This window comes from Triturus cristatus, chromosome 7 (genome assembly GCF_964204655.1).
Source record: "Triturus cristatus chromosome 7, aTriCri1.1, whole genome shotgun sequence".
Taxonomy (NCBI): Eukaryota; Metazoa; Chordata; class Amphibia; order Caudata; family Salamandridae; genus Triturus; species Triturus cristatus.
This window is the reverse complement of record NC_140590.1, coordinates 954,627,525-954,646,952: the sequence shown is the minus strand read 5'-3', so window position 1 is coordinate 954,646,952 and position 19,428 is coordinate 954,627,525. Positions and strand designations below refer to the sequence as shown.

The following is a 19,428-nucleotide window of genomic DNA, read 5'->3' as shown; positions in this document are numbered from 1 at the left end:
CTGCTATCAAGAAAAAACTTCAGTCGGAGGACATCCCTTATGCAATGTTGTACCCGGCGAGGTTGAAGATCACGCATCAGGGTAAGCAGCACTTCTTCCAGAACCCGCAGCAGGCTGAAGATTCCCTTAAACAACATCGAAGGGCGACGTCCAAGGAATTGGGAGCACGAAGGGCGCTCCGGGTCTAACTCTCCACTGTCGGACCCCGACTAAGACCTGTGATAGACATTGGCTCTCCTGAGACTCTTCTTGATGCTAAGCTCTTGCTGAACGATTCGCAGCTGATGATGTATTAATATTTCATATGTTATTGGTAGACTGTCCTGCTCGGCATCTCCCCTCTGTCCCGTGGTAACTGCCCGCTTTCAAGCAGAGCGGTGGGTGGGTGAGAGTAAGGAGGGAGAGGACAGGTCGTGGGCCCTTGGCGTTTCCACAAGAGGGCAAACCCCCAATTCTACGGTAAAGTAGGGTAATAAGCGAGGGAAATTGATGGTTACTTGGGCGGTGAGGGTCAATGTGCCCGGCATGTTGGGGAAGCCGGTGTGGGAGGGAGGAGTATGGTTGCAGTTTTCTGGCATGCACAAAGTATAGTAGTTCTCGATGCAGGGTTGAGTGCAGATTTTAGCAGTCACACTGGCAGGCACCACACGTGATTTTATTGGGCTTAAGATTGCTTCATGGAATGTGCGAGGCCTGAATAACCCCAGAAAGAAGCGGCAGATACTTGGGTATTTAGACAGACACCAAATCACTGTGGCTATGTTGCAGGAAACGCAAATCGGCCCTGGAGCTGTACCTTTGTTCGCTTCACGATGGGCCTCACACCGCTGCTTTGCTTGCTACTCCAGTTATTCTCATGGAGTTGCTATCTTATTCAAACGGGAGGTACCTTTTGTGCCTAGTGGGACAGACATGGATGTGGGCGGTAGGTTTTGCCTCGCCTGGGGTAGACTCCACTCCTATGATGTGATGTTTGCTAATTATTATGGCCCCAACACTGATGACCCTCATGCTCTCCTTCGACTATGGAATAAGATTCAAGAGATAGGCACTCCTTGGGTTATATGGGGAGGCGCCTTTAATACGACACTACAACCGCGACTGGATAGATCTCGAGTCGCCTCATCCCACTCCACGCTCACCCATAGAACATTGAGAGATATAATAGCCGACAATCGTTTACTTGACTCGTGAAGACATATGCATCCTAAGTTGCAGAAAGGTACGCATTACTCAGTGGTTCATTCATCCTGGGCTAGATTGGATTACCTGTTCATATCAGTTGGCATAGCGCCCTGGCTGAAAGACGTGTCTCACTTGGCCCGAACGTATTCGGACCACTCTCCAGTTGTGGTAGAACTTCATATCCCTTTGCAACACTCCCCATATAAAATAGTTGGCGCCTCAACCCCTCACACTTGCATGACACGGTGTTTCAAGCAGAGCTGGAACAAGATATCCGTGATTTTTTTAAGCGCAATGTCAAATCAGTTCCCAGTATAATTACAGTCTGGGAGGCGTTTAAAGTTACGGTTCGTGGATGGTGTATATCCAAAGGGGGTGGCATCCTGAAAACGCTGCGCAGGGACCTCTCCAAATTGGAAAGGGAGCTTAAAACATTAGAGCAGGACGTTAATGCCAGCACTGATAGACACGGACTTAGAGCCAATATACGTAGCAAGCTAACTGAATATGGTGAAATAGCGGACAGGGAATGTAAATTTCGGGGGAAGCCTCACATGACAAGGAGATATGGGGAGGGTGATCGACTGGGGAAGGCAGTGGACACGGCGATCAAACCCCCTCGATATTCCAAGTATGTAACGGAGATTCAAGATATGCAGGGTAATATACACAGGAATCTCCCTGATCAATTGTCCACTTTCAGTGAGTTTTGTACTCTTCACAGAGAGGCACCCCCCTCAATCTGCCTGACTATTTTAAAGACACCACTCTGGCCTGGTTAGGAGATAATCAGCAAAAAAATTTAAACCTGGAATTAGAGTTAGATGAAATCACAGACGCCATTATGCAGATGCAGTCTGGTCGGGCCCCGGGGTCGGATGGGTTACCTATAGAATTTTACAAAACTTATGCTTCGATTCTCGTCCCAATTCTGAAGGAGGTATTTTATGTGGCACTAGAGGAGGGTAGCTTGCCTGGTACTATGCGCGAGGCATTAATAACCTCGTTATTGAAGCCCGGAAAGTCCCCTCTCTCTTGCGACTCGTATCGGCCCCTATCTTTAGTAAACTGTGACACTAAAATACTTGCTAAGGTATTGGCGACCCGACTTGGCTTGCTAATGCAGCGTTTGGTACTTCCTGACCAGGCGGGGTTCATCCCCAGTCGAGCCACGTCGCATAATCTTCGAACCCTTGCTGCAGTGCTACAAGATATTGACCCTCACTGCTCGGCGGTGGCAGTATTCCTTGACGCTACCAAGGCATTAGACTGCCTGGAGTGGGACTACTTGCTTGGGATTTTGGAGCGCATGGGGATGCCCTTTACTTTCCTAAATTGGATATGTTTGCTTTATAACTGGCCGGTGGCGTCAGTACTCTTAAATGGAGCCAAATCCTCCCCATTTGCCATCTCCAGGGGAACGTGCCAAGGGGGCCCTCTATCCCCGGTTCTGTTTGCTCTTGCCATTGAACCCTTAGCAGTGAAGCTACAGCAGCACCATAATGCCAAAGCGCTGATTTATCCCAATAGACAACTACTAATTTCGTTATATGCAGATGGCATGACGTTATATGTGAGAAATCCCCATGTCAATCTGAACCCCATATTACGGGAGATAACTAAATTTGGTGTCATATCTGGAATACAAATCAATTGGTCCAAATCTGCTGTGTTCCCCCTCACAGAAAATACCCTGCCATATCAGCTGGACTACCCTCTCATATGGGAATCTGACGAATTGAAATACCTTTGAATTTTATTACTACTGTGAACAGGCCCATTTTGCAACCTATTCGTTCCATCCGCCGCCGTTCATGCCCCATCTGGCGGTCGAAGATGGATATATGGCCCCGACCCCTCGGTCAGGTTACCTTTTTACAGCAGTTAGGGAGCGAGCTCGTGATCCATCCACAGTGGACTGTACTATACTGACCTGGCATCAGATAGCTCGTAAGTTGGGGAGCTCTGTGTTATACTCCCCCCAAAATGTCCCGGTCACGAAATCCCTTGTTGCGAGTCACGTGTGAGGGAATATGTCGCAAGCTGCTTGATAGCCTCAAGTACACCACCTGGGGAGACCTTTATATAGCGGGGCAGTTCCGCTCAAAGGAGCATTTCTTTGGAACACGTACACCCACTGTTATGGATACATTTCTGTATACGAGGCTCCGCCAAAGTGTTAAGGCGGTGACTCTGGATTTTCCTGCAGAGCCCATTACATTAGCTCCTTTACATGCATTCTTACAGGCAGAGCTCCCCCAGCACGCTATATCTCTCTTATATAAACACACAGAAAGCAATGCTAACCTACTCTATTCGGGCCCGAAATGAGTGGGATAGGGACTTGGATATCCCATTGACAGAGGAACAGTGGGAACTTCGCTGCACACAGACAGAGGCCATTACAGGCAACAGTAGGTTACGATTTATTAATTTCAAGTTTTTGCACAGATATTATTCTCCGGCTAAACTTTACAGGTTCAAACTTAGGGAGAATGATCTGTGTGTGCGATGTGGGCGGGAAGGGGCAGATTTCTTTCACCTGGCGTGGAGCTGCCCACCGGTGGCGGAATTCTGGGCGCAAGCGTTCGAAGGAATCTCGGACATGATAGGGGTTCGAGTGCAGCCATGCCCACTCCTAGCCCTCCTGGTACTGACACAAACGGTTAACACAAGACACAAAAAATTCCTAGCAATGGGAATGCTATTAGCAAAAAGGCAGGTGGCATGTCGCTGGGGGAGAGGCCGTGCTCCCAAGTTTAAAGAGTGGATTCACTCGATGACTACTTGGCAAGAAAACATGCACGGCTATGCAGAACCTTTACCCACTAGGTCGCGTCCGAAAGACATTTGGGGCCCATTAACTTCATATCTGCCTGTACAGGCAGCAAAGAGGTAGAACGTGAGGTTGCTCTGGAGACAGGCAATGAGGTGGTGTCTGAATCCCGCTCCTGTGCCTTGCAGGAGGGAAACCTGAGTGGGAGATCTTTTCAGCGTTGGGGTGGAGACACTGGGAATGAGGTTTGAGCCTTCCTGTCATGTATGTCAGGGGTGGAGTTGAGGTGCTATGACTGGGGAGATACTATGCCTGGGATAATTGTGTATTGCATATCGTTTAGCACTTGTTCATTCCGTGGTAAACAGTGGACTGCATCATATGCTGATATGCTGGAATGCCAAATATCGGACTGCATAATGAGATTCTTGCCTGCATCGACATTATGGGGGGGGGGGGGGGGGGGGGGGGGAGGGAGTTAAAACCATGTTAATTCTGGTATGGGAAGGTGTTCTATGCATGTATACCGATGTATAATATGATATGGTGTCTTTTATCACACTGATGTACCGTACAACTCTTAAATAAAGGTTTTCCAAACTTAAAATAAATAAATAAATACCAGATTTAGAGATAGGACTGAATTTGTGAGGTGTAGCAAATGCAATAAACAGTTGCTTTGCCTTACAAAAAGTCTTTGTTCTTTCAATGTAGAATAATAACGCTTTTCTGACATCAAGTGTGTGAAGAGCCCTTTCTGTTAATGAATCAGGTTGAAGAAAGAACATGAGTAACTCAACGGATTGGTTAATGTGAAAAGCAGAAACCACTTTTGGAAGGAATTTTGGGTTGGTGCGAAGCACAATTCGATCTTTATGGAGCTGAAAGAAGGGTTCTTCTAAAGTTAATGCCTGTAGCTCACCAACTCCCATTAATGAAGTGATAGCAATGAGGAAGGCAACCTTCAATGAAAGAATCTGTAATGGACAATGGTGTAATGGCACAAAAGGTGGACCCATGAGTCTTGTAAGCATAATGTTCAGATTCCAAACTGGTGAAGGAGGTACTCTGGGTGGTATTACTCTTTTCAGGCCCTCCATAAAGGCTTTAATTACTGGAACCTTGAACAAAGATACATTTTGTCTGTTTTGCAAATATGTGGCTACTGCTGCAAGGTGCAACCGAATGGATGTGTAGGCTAGTCCAGCTCGCTGTAAATGCAAAAGGTAACAAAGAATATTTTAACAGAGGTATCTAGCGGATCAATATTGTTGTTGTTACAATATACAACAAACCTTTTCCATTTTGCCGCATAACATGCTCTGGTGGTAGGCTTTCTTGCTTCTTTAAGAATAGTCATACAATCTTGCGGCGAATTTAAGTATCCAAACTCCTTGACTTCAGGAGCCAAATTGCAAGATTGAGCTCATTGGGGTTTGGGTGTCTGATTTCTCAATGGTTCTGAGTGAGGAGGCTGGGATTGAGATGCAGCTTTTGATGTGGAACCACAGACAGTTCCAAGTAAATGTATGTGTCTTGTAAAGCGCACTGCTGCCCTGAGGTGTCCTGGCGCTGTAGACCGCTGGGGAACCCGTCCTGGCTATCCCTGTGAGATGGTCCCTCCAGGGTATCTCCAAGGTGAAACCAGGCATCCCCGGCGAATGTGGGGGGCCGTTGTGGAGATGAGGCAAGCTAATGCCCAGAGTCGCCGAGTGTGATCCCTGGTTAGAGTAGGCACCGAAGCGAGAATTATCGAGTCCGCTGGCCCTGGTCCACGACCCTGCCGCGTCGGGGAATGAACCCTGGTCCCGGGCCGTCCTCTGCTTCTGGGTCTGCTTCCTCTAACCAGTGAGCCACACCTCTCCAGTGGTGTGAACCACTGTTGACGGGTCCATGTAGGAGCTACCAAAATCAGTGTGAACAATGTTTGCCTGAGCTTCCGAACCAGGAAGGAAAGGGAGAGGCGGAAAAGCGCAGGCATACATCCCTGACCAGTTCATCCATAATTGCCTTTGGACAGAGGGTGAGGCAACCTGGAGGCGAAGTTTGGGCATTTTGAGTTGTCCACTGTGGCGCACAGATTTATTTGTGGGAATCTCCATTCTTGAAAGTATGGAAGGAAAACCTGTGGATGAAGTTTTCACTCGTGTATTTGTTGCCGCATCCTGCTGAGGAGGTCAGCAATTTGATTGTTCGCTCCTAGGAGGTGCTCTGCCAGAAGATGAATTCTGTGATGGATTGCCCAACGCCAAATGGTCTGAGAGAGGCACGATAGTTGCAGAGTGTGTGTCCCCTCTGCTTTTGTACATAGTTGTCATACTGTCCGTGCGGACTAAGACAAGTTTCCCAATCAGGTGAGACTGAAAAGCTTTCAGTGCTAGATACACAGCTAGAACTAGATAGTTGATTTGGAGACGTTTGTTGTCCCACAGACCCTGAATTGTCAAGTTCTGTAGATGGGCACCCCAACCTGTGAGAGATGTGTCTGCTGTTAGCACGATCTGTGGAACAGGGTCGATGAAGGGCTGCCATTTTGTTACGTTTTGTGTGTGCCACCACTGCAGAGAGCAATGGGTGTGGCTGTCTACTAAAACTAGATCTGCTAATTGACCCTGTGACTGATTCCACTGATGTGCTAAACATGTGTAATCTTGCAAGAGGCACTATTGCAATGCATGATGCCATCATTTCTAGCAGTTGCATGAAAGTCCTGACCGCTAAGTATTGGTTGGTCTGAAACTGTAGCAATAGAGTTTGAATATTTAAAATCTTGCTACATTGGGAGAGGCTAGAGCTGTATGAGTGTTTAGAGTCGCTCCCAGATATGACTGCATTTGTGAAGGCTGAAGAGGAGACTTTTGCGTATTGCCCGTATCACCCAATTGGTGGAGGAGGTCTAATGATGCAAATACTTTTGGTGTGTGCTGGCTTTGACGAGCCAATCATCAAGGTATGGGAATACATGAATCTGTTGTCTTCTGAGGTGAGCTGCCACTACTGCTAGACATTTTGTGAACACTCTGGGAGCAGTAGTTACTCCGAATGGGAGTACTTTGAACTGATGGTGTTTTCCTGCTATAACAAATCTGAGATATTTGAGATGTTCCGGATGAAGCGCAATGTGAAAGTATGCGCCTTTTAAGTACAGGGTGGACATAAAATCGCCTTGCTGTAGAAGTGGAAGCACTTGTTGAAGCGTAACCATATGGAAATGTTCCGACAGTATGTAAAGGTTTAACATTCTTAGGTCCAAAAAAGGTCTTAGGGGCCATCCTTTTTGGGGATTAGAAAGTATAGAGAGTAAACCCCTGAACCTTTGTACTGTAATAGAACTGGTTCTATGGCTACCTTTGTTAAAAGATCTTGTACCTCTTGTTTGAGGAGCTGTTGGTGCTCTGATGAGTTTGTGATTGCGAGGTGAAATATTGGGAAGATTGCTGGTAAGCTCCAAGCAATAACCCTGTCAGATAATGTCTAGTACCCATTTGTCGGACGTTATCGACTGCCAAATGAAGGAAAATTGTTTAAGTCTTCCTCCGACAGGTGTTAAATGATTAGGGGGAAAATGTAGGCAAGTCACTGCTTATTGGGGGTTGGGGAGTTATGCTATGGCATGCTTTCACCCCTACCTTTGAAGTTGTTTCCTCTGTACCCTCTTCTGTAGAAACCTCTAGAGGGAGAGGGTGGTTTTGTGTTCGATTTATAGGAGAAAGCATTAGGCTCAGAGGATGTTCTTTTTGGACCCTCCTCTATAAAATGAACGGCAAAAGGAGCCTCTGTTTGATGGGGATTGAAGTAATCCCATAGACTTCGCCAAGTTGTTGTCTTTTTAATTTTCTCTAGGGCCTCATCTACTTGAGCCCCAAAAAGGTGTTTGTTGAAAGGGGTATTCAGAATAGACTGCTGAACTTCTGGTTTCAAAACATAAAAATCCTAAGCCATGCATGTCGTCATAGGAGAATTCAGGTATTAATGCCCCTTGCTGCCGTGTCAGCAGCATCTAAAGCACATCTAATGGAGGAATTAGATAGAAGTTTACCTTCCTGTACTAGTTCCTGTGCTTTTTTCTTATGCTCCTCTGGAAAGTATGGAAGTAGGTCTTCCATTTAGTCCTGGTGGGCTCTATCATACCTGGCTAGAAAGCTCTGCGTGTTGGCAATACGCCAGTGGTTAGCGGCTTGAGCAGCAGCTCTTTTACCGGATGCATTGATCAATTTAGACTCTTTGTCTCGGGGAGGTGCATCTGCAGGTCTGTGAATTTGTTGCCTACTAGCATTAGAGACTACTAGTGAGTCTAAAGGCAACCGTCCCCTAACAAAAATGGGATCAGATGGTGGAGGTTTGTATTTTTTGTCAACCCTAGGTGTTAATATGCGGGCATGAACAGGGTCTTTAAAGATGTCATCGGCATGTCTCATCATGCCCTTTAACATAGGTAGACTGACTTGACCTATGTGTAGACCCTACCATCTAGACTCTTTATATAATGCAATCCCATGGTAAGCTGCTGCTCTTGAAATCAGCTCTTGATAACCTACATTATCATTTGGAGGTGATGGCTTAGCAGGATATAAATACGGATTATCATCCATGGGTGGATCAATATTATAATCATCCCATGGGTCTGCAGGTAAATGACTATTCTCATCATCGCCTTTAGCAGGCTATGTATGTAGAGACACTCAAGGTGTTATGCATAAAGGGTCTGAACATGGCAACTGTGGTAGTGGTGAAGATGGTGGAGGGGATTGAGGATTAGGGTAAATAGGGCTTGTAACCATGTCCTCCTTTTTCTTGAGAGGACTTTTATAACTAGCGTTCTCTGAGCTAACTTTCCTTTTGGGTGGTGTTTTTTTCCAAAATATGTCCAGTATCTGGATTGATGTAGATTTTCTTCTGCTTGGGGTCTAGCTTTTCTTTCATAAGGTCCCGGATTGGTTCTGGAGCCTTTGTAAGGCCCTCTTTTGATTTCGGCACCGAACCTGGCTTGTATCTTGTCCTGCGAAGCAGAAGGTTTCGGTTCTGACCCGGACTTATCTTTCGGAGCGGAAGGTTTCAGTTCCGAATACTGATTTATGCAACTAGATCCTGAGCCAGAAGGCTTGACTGATTGTTACGGTGCCGAGCCAGAACATGGGGCGTTGGAAACATCCTCTCCGTGCAGACCATGGCCCGAAGGCAGAGGTGGTGCCGAAGCCTTTAGTTTGGTCGAAGAGAATTTGGGGAGTAATTGGGCTTTAGTACTCACGGCACCATGTCCCAGTGGAACTTCTTTAGACTCCAACTCGATTTCCAGCTCAGAATCTGATTCTGGGATAAAGGCGGCTTGCTCCTCTTCTGCTGCAGACGTTTCGACCTCTTCATCTTCAGATTCTTCTCCAAAGATATCCGGGGTATGTGGTATGCTTTGATGCTGCATTTCTCTTTGTCAAGCCAGACGATCCCGTAGAGTCTTTTTTGATCGGAACGGCCGACAAGCCTCACATTCTTCTTCTTTGTGCTCCGGTGTAGGCATAAGTTGCAGACTTTATGCAGGTCGGTGCAAGGGTACTTAGAGTGGTACAGCGGACAAAATTTAAACAGAGTCCATTTAATCGGCAGAAGGCTAGCTAGTACGGAATGGAGTAGAAGTCGACCGCAGTAGCTAGGCCCGAAGGCCACCCATGATGTCTTCGATCGATGATGGAGTTTCCTGATCGATTTGATACACGGAGAAAAGTGAAATGCGTACGATAACAATACCGTCAAGGGTACAGTGGATTGCGCACCGAGGGGAACCAGAGGACGGTTTTGAACCAGAGCGCCGCAAACCACATCCAAACGCAATGGCGAAAAGCAAACAATCTAACAATGGAGTCGATGCACAGGTGCAATATTACCCAAAAGGGGGAGTCACCTTACTTTGTGACTGGAAAAGACTTCTTCGAAAAAAAACAACTTGCATACATCCGGATCCACCACTAGGTGGCAGGAATATGCAAAGCATGTGTATCTACAGTACACATGTCTCTGACAGAGAGTTTTCACACTGCCTCTAGGGACATTTTTGTTAATACATGGTACTCTTGTGGTGGGTTTGGGGATGTGAGATATGCAGGCACTATCTGAAGTAGTTTTGAGTAAAGCAAATACAAGGAGACGGACGGAGTGCTGAATCTTTTCAGACAGTCACAGATCTGGGTTGAATCCATCATCGTTCTTTAGCTCACTTCGCCACCCCAGTTCAGACCCAGCTATATGCAAATCAGTCTTGACCCTGTGCCTCATGGGAACAGTCCAGCCCGAACTGCCAAGCCATGTTTTCCCTGGACCAGAAACAAGCATCCTGGGACCAGCTTTGGGGTAACGCCCCTCATCAACCAGGCTAGCTTGAATCCAGTGGCAAAGTGAGCAATGTACCCACATCTGGGCATACCCTGACAACTTAGGTCAAACAAAGCAGTATACAACATTCAGGCCCATGGTTTTGACTATGTCATGGCAGGCCCATCTCATTTTTGAGACTGTTTTACAAAAACTGGCATCACCAACTTCCCACTAATCAAAGTTCCAACCAGGCCCATTTCTAACAATTTGGTCTCAATTATTTGGAGCGTGTACCCTGCTACTAGTGCGAATCAAAACATGGAAAATGTTTGAGCTACTATTTAGTGTAATAGTAATTTCAAGACCACAGAATTCCATAGCCTTGGCCAACGTGTTTAATTCTTACTTCTTTACCCGTCCAAGTAAGTTATAGGAACGCCAACTTTAGCTTAAAGGGATTTAGGCAGCATTATCTGTATAATGAAAAGAGGTATAAAAAGTTTAGCAAGACCACAATATTAATAATGATCCTACCATACAAAGATATGGGTAGTTCCATCTATCTGGTCACTTGCAATTAAGGTGTACCCCGTGCTGGCCTATAGTTTCTCTTACTGTTACATCCATATTTGTTCTATTCTAGATGCCGAAATAGCTCTCAGATTCTGTGCTATCTATTAGGGGTTCAAACATTCTCAGTATCACAGTCAGAGGCAGTCTTTTGAATTTATGGCAACTGATTTTTTAGGTCTGAGAGTGTACTATACAGTATGGCTACTCCTAATAAATTCATGTTGTCTTGCAGGTACTGAATGTTTAACACAGTTTTGACTGTGTGAAAGGATGTCATGAGCAGTCACCCTCCTATATAAATGCTTCCACTGGCATTATGCTCAAAAAGCATACATGCAAGTTGTTCACAGTAGGAGTATGGAGACATCTGATAACTTGTATTGAGACTGCACAATAGACCATTGGTATGATCCATTATTTCCTTTGGTTTTTGCTTTGTTCGCCATAAGTTGGCAGGGTATGCTCAGACGTGAGTCCCTTGCTCACTTTGTCACTGGACTCAAGCAAGCCTGGCAGAAGACGGCTGAAATGCCAGAAACCGGTCCTAGGAAGCTTGTTTCCGGTCCAGGGAAGACATGGCTTGGCAGTTCGGGCTGGACTGTTCCAATGAGGCACAGGGTCAGACTGATTTGCATATGGCCATGTCTGAACTGGGGTGGCAGAGTGGGCTAAAGAACGGTGATGGATTAAACCCAGATCAGTTGACTGGGGGTGAGTGCTTGCAATGTTCAACACTCCGTCCATCATTTCCTTTGGTTTTTGCTATGATCCATTAGTCACATAATGAGGATAATAGTTTCCTGGACTTTCGGAGAGAATTCCATAAGGAAAAATATGCTGCAGAATCCTCATGGTATGGAATTCAATCATTTGATTTACCTGCTAGGTCATAGATATGGTGGAGTCCATTATAATTCAAAGTTTTTTTTGCTTCCCTTGAGGTGGTTGTTGGTATTCCCAATCACGTCAGATACCAATAGGTCATATGATTCACAGTCTCTTAAGTGTTAGGTGGTTTGTTAACGTCCAACAATCAACAAATGACATGCAGACAATTAGTACAAGGTCATATGGCTTCTTCAGATTAAGGATTGTATGGGTATCAACTCAGTGGTTTTAGCACGAGCATCTGAAGAATTTGATGAAGTCTGGGAGGGGCCTGATGTTAAATGTGATAAGTAGTGGGAAGATCAGAGCTTTGAGGAACCCCCTGCTCGGCTGTTTTAAGATGTAGATGTGATTGGTGGCATTGAAATGCTTGACCTGTTTATACGAAAGGAGGAGGTCCTGTCAAGAATTGCTCATTTAAATTCAATTTCTTTCAATCGCTAATTTCTTCCAATCTAATAATTAGTTAATCATTGTGCACAGTCTAGAAAGCTGCGTAAAGGTTGAGAAGTAAAGCTGCTGCTTCATTACTGGCAACTGTGGTTTTCAGATGATCCCAGACTGAAATTAGTCCAGATTCAGTGCCTCTCCATGAGTGCAAGCCCGTTTGTTTGCCTGATAAGTTATTTTCTTCCTAGACGTTTGCAATTCAGTAGTAAGCCGCCTTTTCTACCAATTTTCAGTCTAATATTGGATAATAATTGTTGGGTCTGCTGGATCCATATTATTTTAGTTTATCACTGGTCATATGTGTCTGGTATTTTACTATCAACATGTTCCCACCAGAGCAAAAGAGTTGTTGATTATATTCACTGCTATGATTGTAGTTGCCGTTGACAGCGGACTTTCCTTGAAATGGACGTGGATTTGATGGTGAGCTTGCAGACCAACTGGGTTTAACCAGGTTGAGAATTAGGTTCTTGAAGGAAGGTAGTGTGGGAGTAAGTCTCTTGGTGGTGTTTCCTTTTATTTGTGCTCAGCTTTACGGTCTGTTATCTTTCAAAGCCGCCTTTTCTGATGTCATTGCTCAGATTTTAAACATGGTTAAATTGGCTTTCCCTTGACTCACGTACTTAACTTGCCTATAAGTCCCTACACCTAAGGCGTAGAAATTGAATGCCGTCTGTGGACCGCAGCATCTGTGAACCGCAGCATCTGTGGTACCATCTACAGGGTTGGACTGTAAAACACAGTTTCAGGCATAACATGTGCAACCTGAGTACAGTCTGACAGCAGAAGCCTAAATATCTGTCAGACAGGCTTTTAAACATTATTATCCCTAAATGTATTGTGTCGCCCTCAAAGTAGGGCACCTGACATTTGAAAGCGCAACATGTGCAACTGGTAGGACTAGACGAATCTTAGAAAATGGCAAACTACTGATCATAAACTTTAGTCTGTAACTTATGACAGGAAATGGCTACAAACTTTACTCAGACTATTTGTAATAGATATTAAAAGTCCAATTTGATGGTAAAGTCAGATTTATATGTAAATATTTAGGAAATGTGACTTTTAGAACATTACCTGTTACCTGCCAAAGCCTCCAATAGATGAATTAGTGTTAACCTAGCGACAGCTAGTTTGGCTGTGCTTGGCCATAATGAGGTGTGAAAACTTATCCCAGAGCAAGACAATATCTTAGGCCTGGTAACAGGATGGGCTGAGTGTGGGACATCTGATCCCTATCAGCCAAGGAAGGACAGTTGGGATGCACCCAGGAACTTCATTTACTTGAAACTAACAGATGCTGTCTGGTCATTCATAGTTTAGTGTGGAGACTTAAAGAAGGAAAAGCACTTGTCCCCAAGGTCCACAGTAGCCAGGCTGGCTTCACACCCAGTGGGAGGAAAGGTACTTCTAGACCCACTAGTTGGGAGTCGACAAGAGGTGGGGACTGCTCATTTCCCTGGCTACTCCTCTGGGCAGACACGAGAGCTCTGCACCAGGTAGAAAAGGTTCCCCAATTTTGATTTTAAAAATGAAGGGCACTGCAGGGGTGTTTGCAATAAGGCAAGCAAGAAATGCTGAAAAAGTAGGTAGGGCTGCCCTTACTCTACTGGTTAGAGAGGAGCCCCGAGTCACCCCCCACCCGCTAGCCAGTGCCACCCATAAATGTGACATTCCAAGGCACTCTTCTCAGGACATGTTCTTGACCTGCAGAAATTTAGAAGAGAACTGGACCTGATGTCTGTAGCCTCAGAAGAGCACTGAAGGAGTTGATCGGTTCCCTCTTACACCCAGGACAAAGGGGACTCCAAGAATCATAAGGCTGACCACCTGTTGAAGCTAGAGGGACACAATAAGCTGTGAGATACCCTTTTCATGAAGTGATTAGTTCCTACTGGACTTGGTTTGAACCTTGCTGGTGCCCTCTGCTGTAAGTGTCATGGCCCCAACGTGCTGTGCTTGAGGTCAAGGGAGGCTTTGAAGTGACCCAGAGGAGCTGCTCCAAAACCCTGAGAAGTTGTGACTAAAGGTGATTTCAATTCACCTTTCCCAGATACAGCTTCAGGCTTGTTCCACTGGAGGATTTTGAGCTCCATAAAAAAAACAAATCCAGAAGGTACAGTCTTCGACCAGAAAGAACCCACTAGGAGTATCTGACCCGCGCTCCATTGCTACGGCCCTGCAATCGCCCCACTCAACGAGTTTACCACTTTCACAGACTACCATTGGTGCTATTTTTAATTAAAACTTTCAAAATTCATATTTCTGATTCCCACTATTGGATTTTTGTTGTTTTGTTGCTTCCATTTAACTCCACTTTTCAAATTTAGTTTTGGATTTTTATTCTTTAGTATTTTGACTTTATTTCGGTTTTGCTACTGGATAAATACTTCACATGCTGCCCTAAGTCAAGCCAGTTTGCTATGTGCCGTAGCTACCAGAGGGTTGAACAGAGGTTAATTTAGTGACTGGTTCTTCCCTTGACAAGTGTCATTATTCTGTGTGGTGGGTGACTGTCCACCCAAACAATAGACTACTTTCTTACTATATAGCTCTAAGGATTAAGCTTGGGATGCAAAGTTTTCTGCTGTAAGGTTATAGAAGTTTTGTGATTGCGACACAGATGTTAGTATTTTGTGCATTTCCTTTAAAGGGCATTTGATATTAGAAAAAGGGAATTTGACATCAGAAATCCGATTGTGGCTTTACATAGTCCGTTTTTTTTACGGAGTTGTATTTTGTCTAGTAAATTATTTTGCTTGTGCCACTTGTGTTAAAGTGAGCACAGTTGAGAGATTATAATTTTCTATTTGCTCACTCATCCATGTAGCACTCTATATTCTTTAAGGTCAGTTGATGTTTTTAACAGTATTAACTTGTCAAATGATTAGTGCATTCTTTTACATAGATTTTCTATTGTGGCTATTTGCTAAAGGTTTGAGTTTGCTATAATGCAAGTTTGGACATCCTCCATGTTCCGTCTGCTCCCCTATCTGTAGGTTGTTAAATATGCTGTAGATTGACAATACATTTTGATGAGGTCGTGGAAGTAAAAGAGGTGACTTGATGATCGTTCCAGGAGACTAAATTGTTTTATTAATCTGAAGGCAGATTTTTGGTTTATAAAACCATGCATTTAAGTCACCAAGGATGCACAAATTGGATTAGTTACAGAACATGAAAAACACACTGAAGTGGATTTGGGAGGTGAACAAGTATCTTTAATGACAATACTTAATGGTAATGTATCCTTAGTTAGACAAAGTAATCAGTTTGATAAGATGTGGAAAAATAACTTGCTAAATAGTTATATTTGTATTTCAACACCCAACACTTTGAATCAGTGGAAAGATACACACTATGCGCAAGGCTTCTACATGAAAGAAAAACAAAATCCCCGAAATGTGGAGCACACATCAGAACACATCTTTAGGGCTCATTGTAGATGGACAACACATTCATAGGATTATCAATAGATTATCACAAAGAGCTTTATTTGAGTTGAAGGATAAAAATTTATTTTCAACATTTCAACCTATGGTTTACATTTGTGTGGGGCCATGTAGTTGTGTCATTAATTCATTAAGACTTGTTAAGGCATTAAAGAATGCAACATCTGTTCAGGAACAGACATACAAGAGATGGTGAAATGAACACAATGGAAACTATAAACTAACCTTTGGTGCATCTTATCCTCATAACTGCTTCAAAGCCAATCTTTCGGGTTAAATACCGCTTGAGCTCCTTCTGCAGCTTCTCAACCTGGACTGGATTGTGCTGATGATGGTAGGACTGGTAGTGAAACACACTTCCCGCAGAGTACCTGGAAATGCACCCTAGACAAGAGAAATATCATAAGCAGCAGCATGCATAAATATGGCACAGCTACATTTTAGTTTTTGCATTATTCAGTACAACTGTCTAGATAGCACTGGTAAGAAAATATGTACATTGATTAAATGGGATATGACTCAAACAGAGAACAGTGAATACCCCATTTGAACAGCAGTAGAATGCAGCAACAAATGCATTTATTTTGAAATATCCATAAATGCTCCGCTTGACTTCTGAGGTGTAGCTCTTTTTCTTTCTGATACGTAGGTGTGGCCACTCGTCGGTTTCATGAATTTACATCCAGAACAGTGGAGAGACAGCACAAAAGTACAGAAATGTCATGCAGACCGATGAAGAGACCTCACAAGTAGACTACAGACCTCTGCAGAAGTGATCATATTCCCAATCCACTGGCAAGGAGCACCCATACAGAAAATGAAAACAACATAAGAGAGGTAACAGTCTGAATACAGAGCTCAAACATTGCTACAATGATGCAAAAGTGTAAGAAACTGGCTCTATATATACTGCACCAAAGTGAGGTACAGTGTGTATATAGAGTCCAAGGGTCTCCAGAGGTTTGGCAGAGGTTAAAGTTAGATATAACCTTACTCTCTAAAGTGGTAGCTTGGTCGAGCAGTAAGGCAGCACCAGAGGACAGTGTAAAGCATTTGATGTACACACTCAGTCAGCAAATGGTCTCACACACTCAAGAACTGAACTCTAGGCCAATTGTTTGTATATAAAAATATACTTTTGCTTTATTTCTAGAACCAAGCAAGCCTGGTACAGGTAAGCAAATAAATAATGCAGTAGTAATTTACTTGTTTGAACACAATTCAGAATTGCAGTTTGGTTTTGGTTACAGTTTTAAGAAAGCAGTTTACAACACATTGCAGGTATAGTACATTCAATTGAATAGGCTTTTTAAGTAAAATGCAGTTAATTACTTTTCAGATTACTTTTGTTACCACAGAACTGGATCCTAGATTCAGCCCTGGGACATTTCCTGAAAACAGGTGAGTAAATGTGTTTTTGGTTAAAGGTACGATTTTTAAGGAATATTATTGCATTTCAAAAGTTGACACAAACTTTTTCACATAGAATCACCAATGTTATCCTATGGGAGGAAATTCACTTAGCAGGTAAGTTAGGTTATGGTTACTTTTTCTTACTCAGTGCTGGATCCTGGATTCAGCACTGGGACATCTCCTGAAAATAGTTGAGAAAATGCGCTTTGGTTAATCGGCTGATTTTTAAGGAATAGTTTTCAAAAGTCGACACAAACTTTTTGGGAGAAAAAGTGTCAGTGTAATACTATGTGGAAAAATGAGTTATCGGTTTTAAGGTAAGTAATCTGTCTTTTGAGTTAGGGTTCTGGGGTTAGACTCAGGGGTCTCCCAGGGTCAGTGATGCACTGTTGTTGCACCCCCAGTGGCACTAGGGTGGCCGGGTGCAGAGTGTTGAGGCCCAATGTTATCCTATGGAGGATAGGGAACTCCGGTTGGTGGCTGCTGGCAAGCAGATCACAGGGTTGTGGCAGCAAAGCTCCTAGGGTTAAGCTCAGGGCACGTTGGGGACCACGTTAGCACCAAAGGGGCACCCTCAGCGGCGCTAGGGCAGCCGAGTGCAGTTTTGAGGTCGGGTGCCCTGTTGAGTTCAATGGAGATTCTCTGGGACAAAGAAACACTACAGGCTCGGGGACGAAGATCTTCCAGGAGTGACCACCACTTCGAGGGGTAAGTTGGGATGTAGAGGGATGGTTAGGCACCACTGGGCTGGGCACACAAGGCCGTGGGGCGTCGGGTGTAGGGGTGCCTTTATACGTCGGATTTTCTTACCCGCTCTGGTCGCGGTAGGGGGGGGGGGGGCTCCTGGATTGAGGCTGCAGGCATCGTCTGGAGGGTTGAGGCAGGTCAGGGGTCGCCGGATCTCAGGTCAGGATCGCCGGGGGGACCTTCTCGTGGTTTTGGTTCCCTCAAACACAGGCCGGGCTCGGTGGGTGCAGAGTGTGCTGGATTCGCGGTTTCTGGCTGGCACCAGAAGCTGCAGTTCAAACTCGTCCAGTGTTCACGGGAGAAGCAGCTTGGAAAATGAATGCAGGCAGGTCCTCCAGGGTTTTTGAGGTTGCTGGCCGCAGGACACGCCGGGGTTTCGCAGGAGCAGGTTCAAGGGGAGACAGGCCTGTTGGGCTGGGGCCAAGTCAGTGGGCGTCGTCCTCTTGTTAGCTCTGCACGGCTTGTCATCGTCCTTTTCTTGTGGTTGCTGGATCTGAGGAAGGAAGGTTCAGGGTGCCCCTAAATACTAAATTTAGGGGCGTTACAGGTAGGTAAAGTGCAGGGACCAATGGGTCCCCTATTCTGCCACTCTCCAGTGGGAGGGGGGTAGGAGCCTGTCCCTGGTTGGCTGGGTCCCCCCATCCTCAAGATGGCGGGGACTCTAGGTTGTGCTTCACCTCGCCTCCCCCACCTTAGGGGTGGAGTTGGCAGAGGTGGGCACACCTCTCTTCCTCACTTCGTTTTTACCGCCGGGTCTCCCGCCCAAAGTGGGGGGTAAAACCAGTGTGGACCAGTTGCTGAGTACAGCAAGTGGTCTGGAGAGGCTCACAAAGGCGGTATGCCTTTGAAGCTTCTCCTTCGGGAACTCTGCCCATCCTGGCGGAGGAGGCTTGGCACCTCGTCTCAGGATGTGCATTGTTTCAGGCCCCAGAGAGCAGCAGGCTCTCGACCCGGGGATCCACAAACATGTCTGGTGGTGGCAGCCTACGCAGCAACTCAGTCAGGTCACTGGTAGTTGGTTGTTGTTCAGGGGGCATCTCCAAGATGCCCTCTGTGGTGCATTTCACATTAAATCCCACACTGGCATCAGTGTGGTTTTAATGTGCGGAGATGTTGGATACCAAACTTCCCAGTCTTCAGTGCAGCCATTATGGTGCTGTGGAGTTCGTAATGACAACCTTCCAGCACCATATACTCTTAATGGCAGCAGTGTACTTACAGGGCCCAGGAATGGACATGAGCACTGTAGGGGTACAGGGCTCATGCACCTGTACCCTAACCACTGGCATAGGGCACCCAGCTAGAGGGGGGACTGATGTATGCCAGGGCAGTGGTTTGTGGGCATGGCACACAGGGATGTGTGCCATGTCGTCACTTTGTTTTGTTCTGCACCCAGACACTCAGCCTGCAAAGGCAGTGTGCGTATGTCAGGGTACAGGGCCTCTAAGGATGGCACAATAACTGCTGCAGTCTTTAGGGGCCTTCTCTGGTCACAGTGCCCTGGGTACCTATAGTACTATTTACCAGGGGCTGACATGGGGCCAGAGATGCCAATTGGGTTTAGGCTTCAATGCAGTTTTAGGGAAGGAACACATGCCCCGGGTACCTGATTGGCAGGAGCCCAGGGCACACTCAGTC

The 19,428-nt window shown here is 45.4% G+C and overlaps 1 protein-coding gene across 1 annotated transcript in view; it reads right to left on the bottom strand.

Moving 5' to 3' along the window:
• Nucleotides 1-19,428, bottom strand: part of SEC24A (SEC24 homolog A, COPII component) — a 595,056-nt gene that overhangs the window by 180,586 nt on the left and 395,042 nt on the right. Inside the window, exon 15 of the mRNA XM_085617984.1 lies at nucleotides 15,856-16,014. Within this exon, the coding sequence (XP_085474110.1) occupies nucleotides 15,856-16,014 (159 nt within the window). The remainder of the gene's footprint in view (nucleotides 1-15,855; nucleotides 16,015-19,428) is intronic.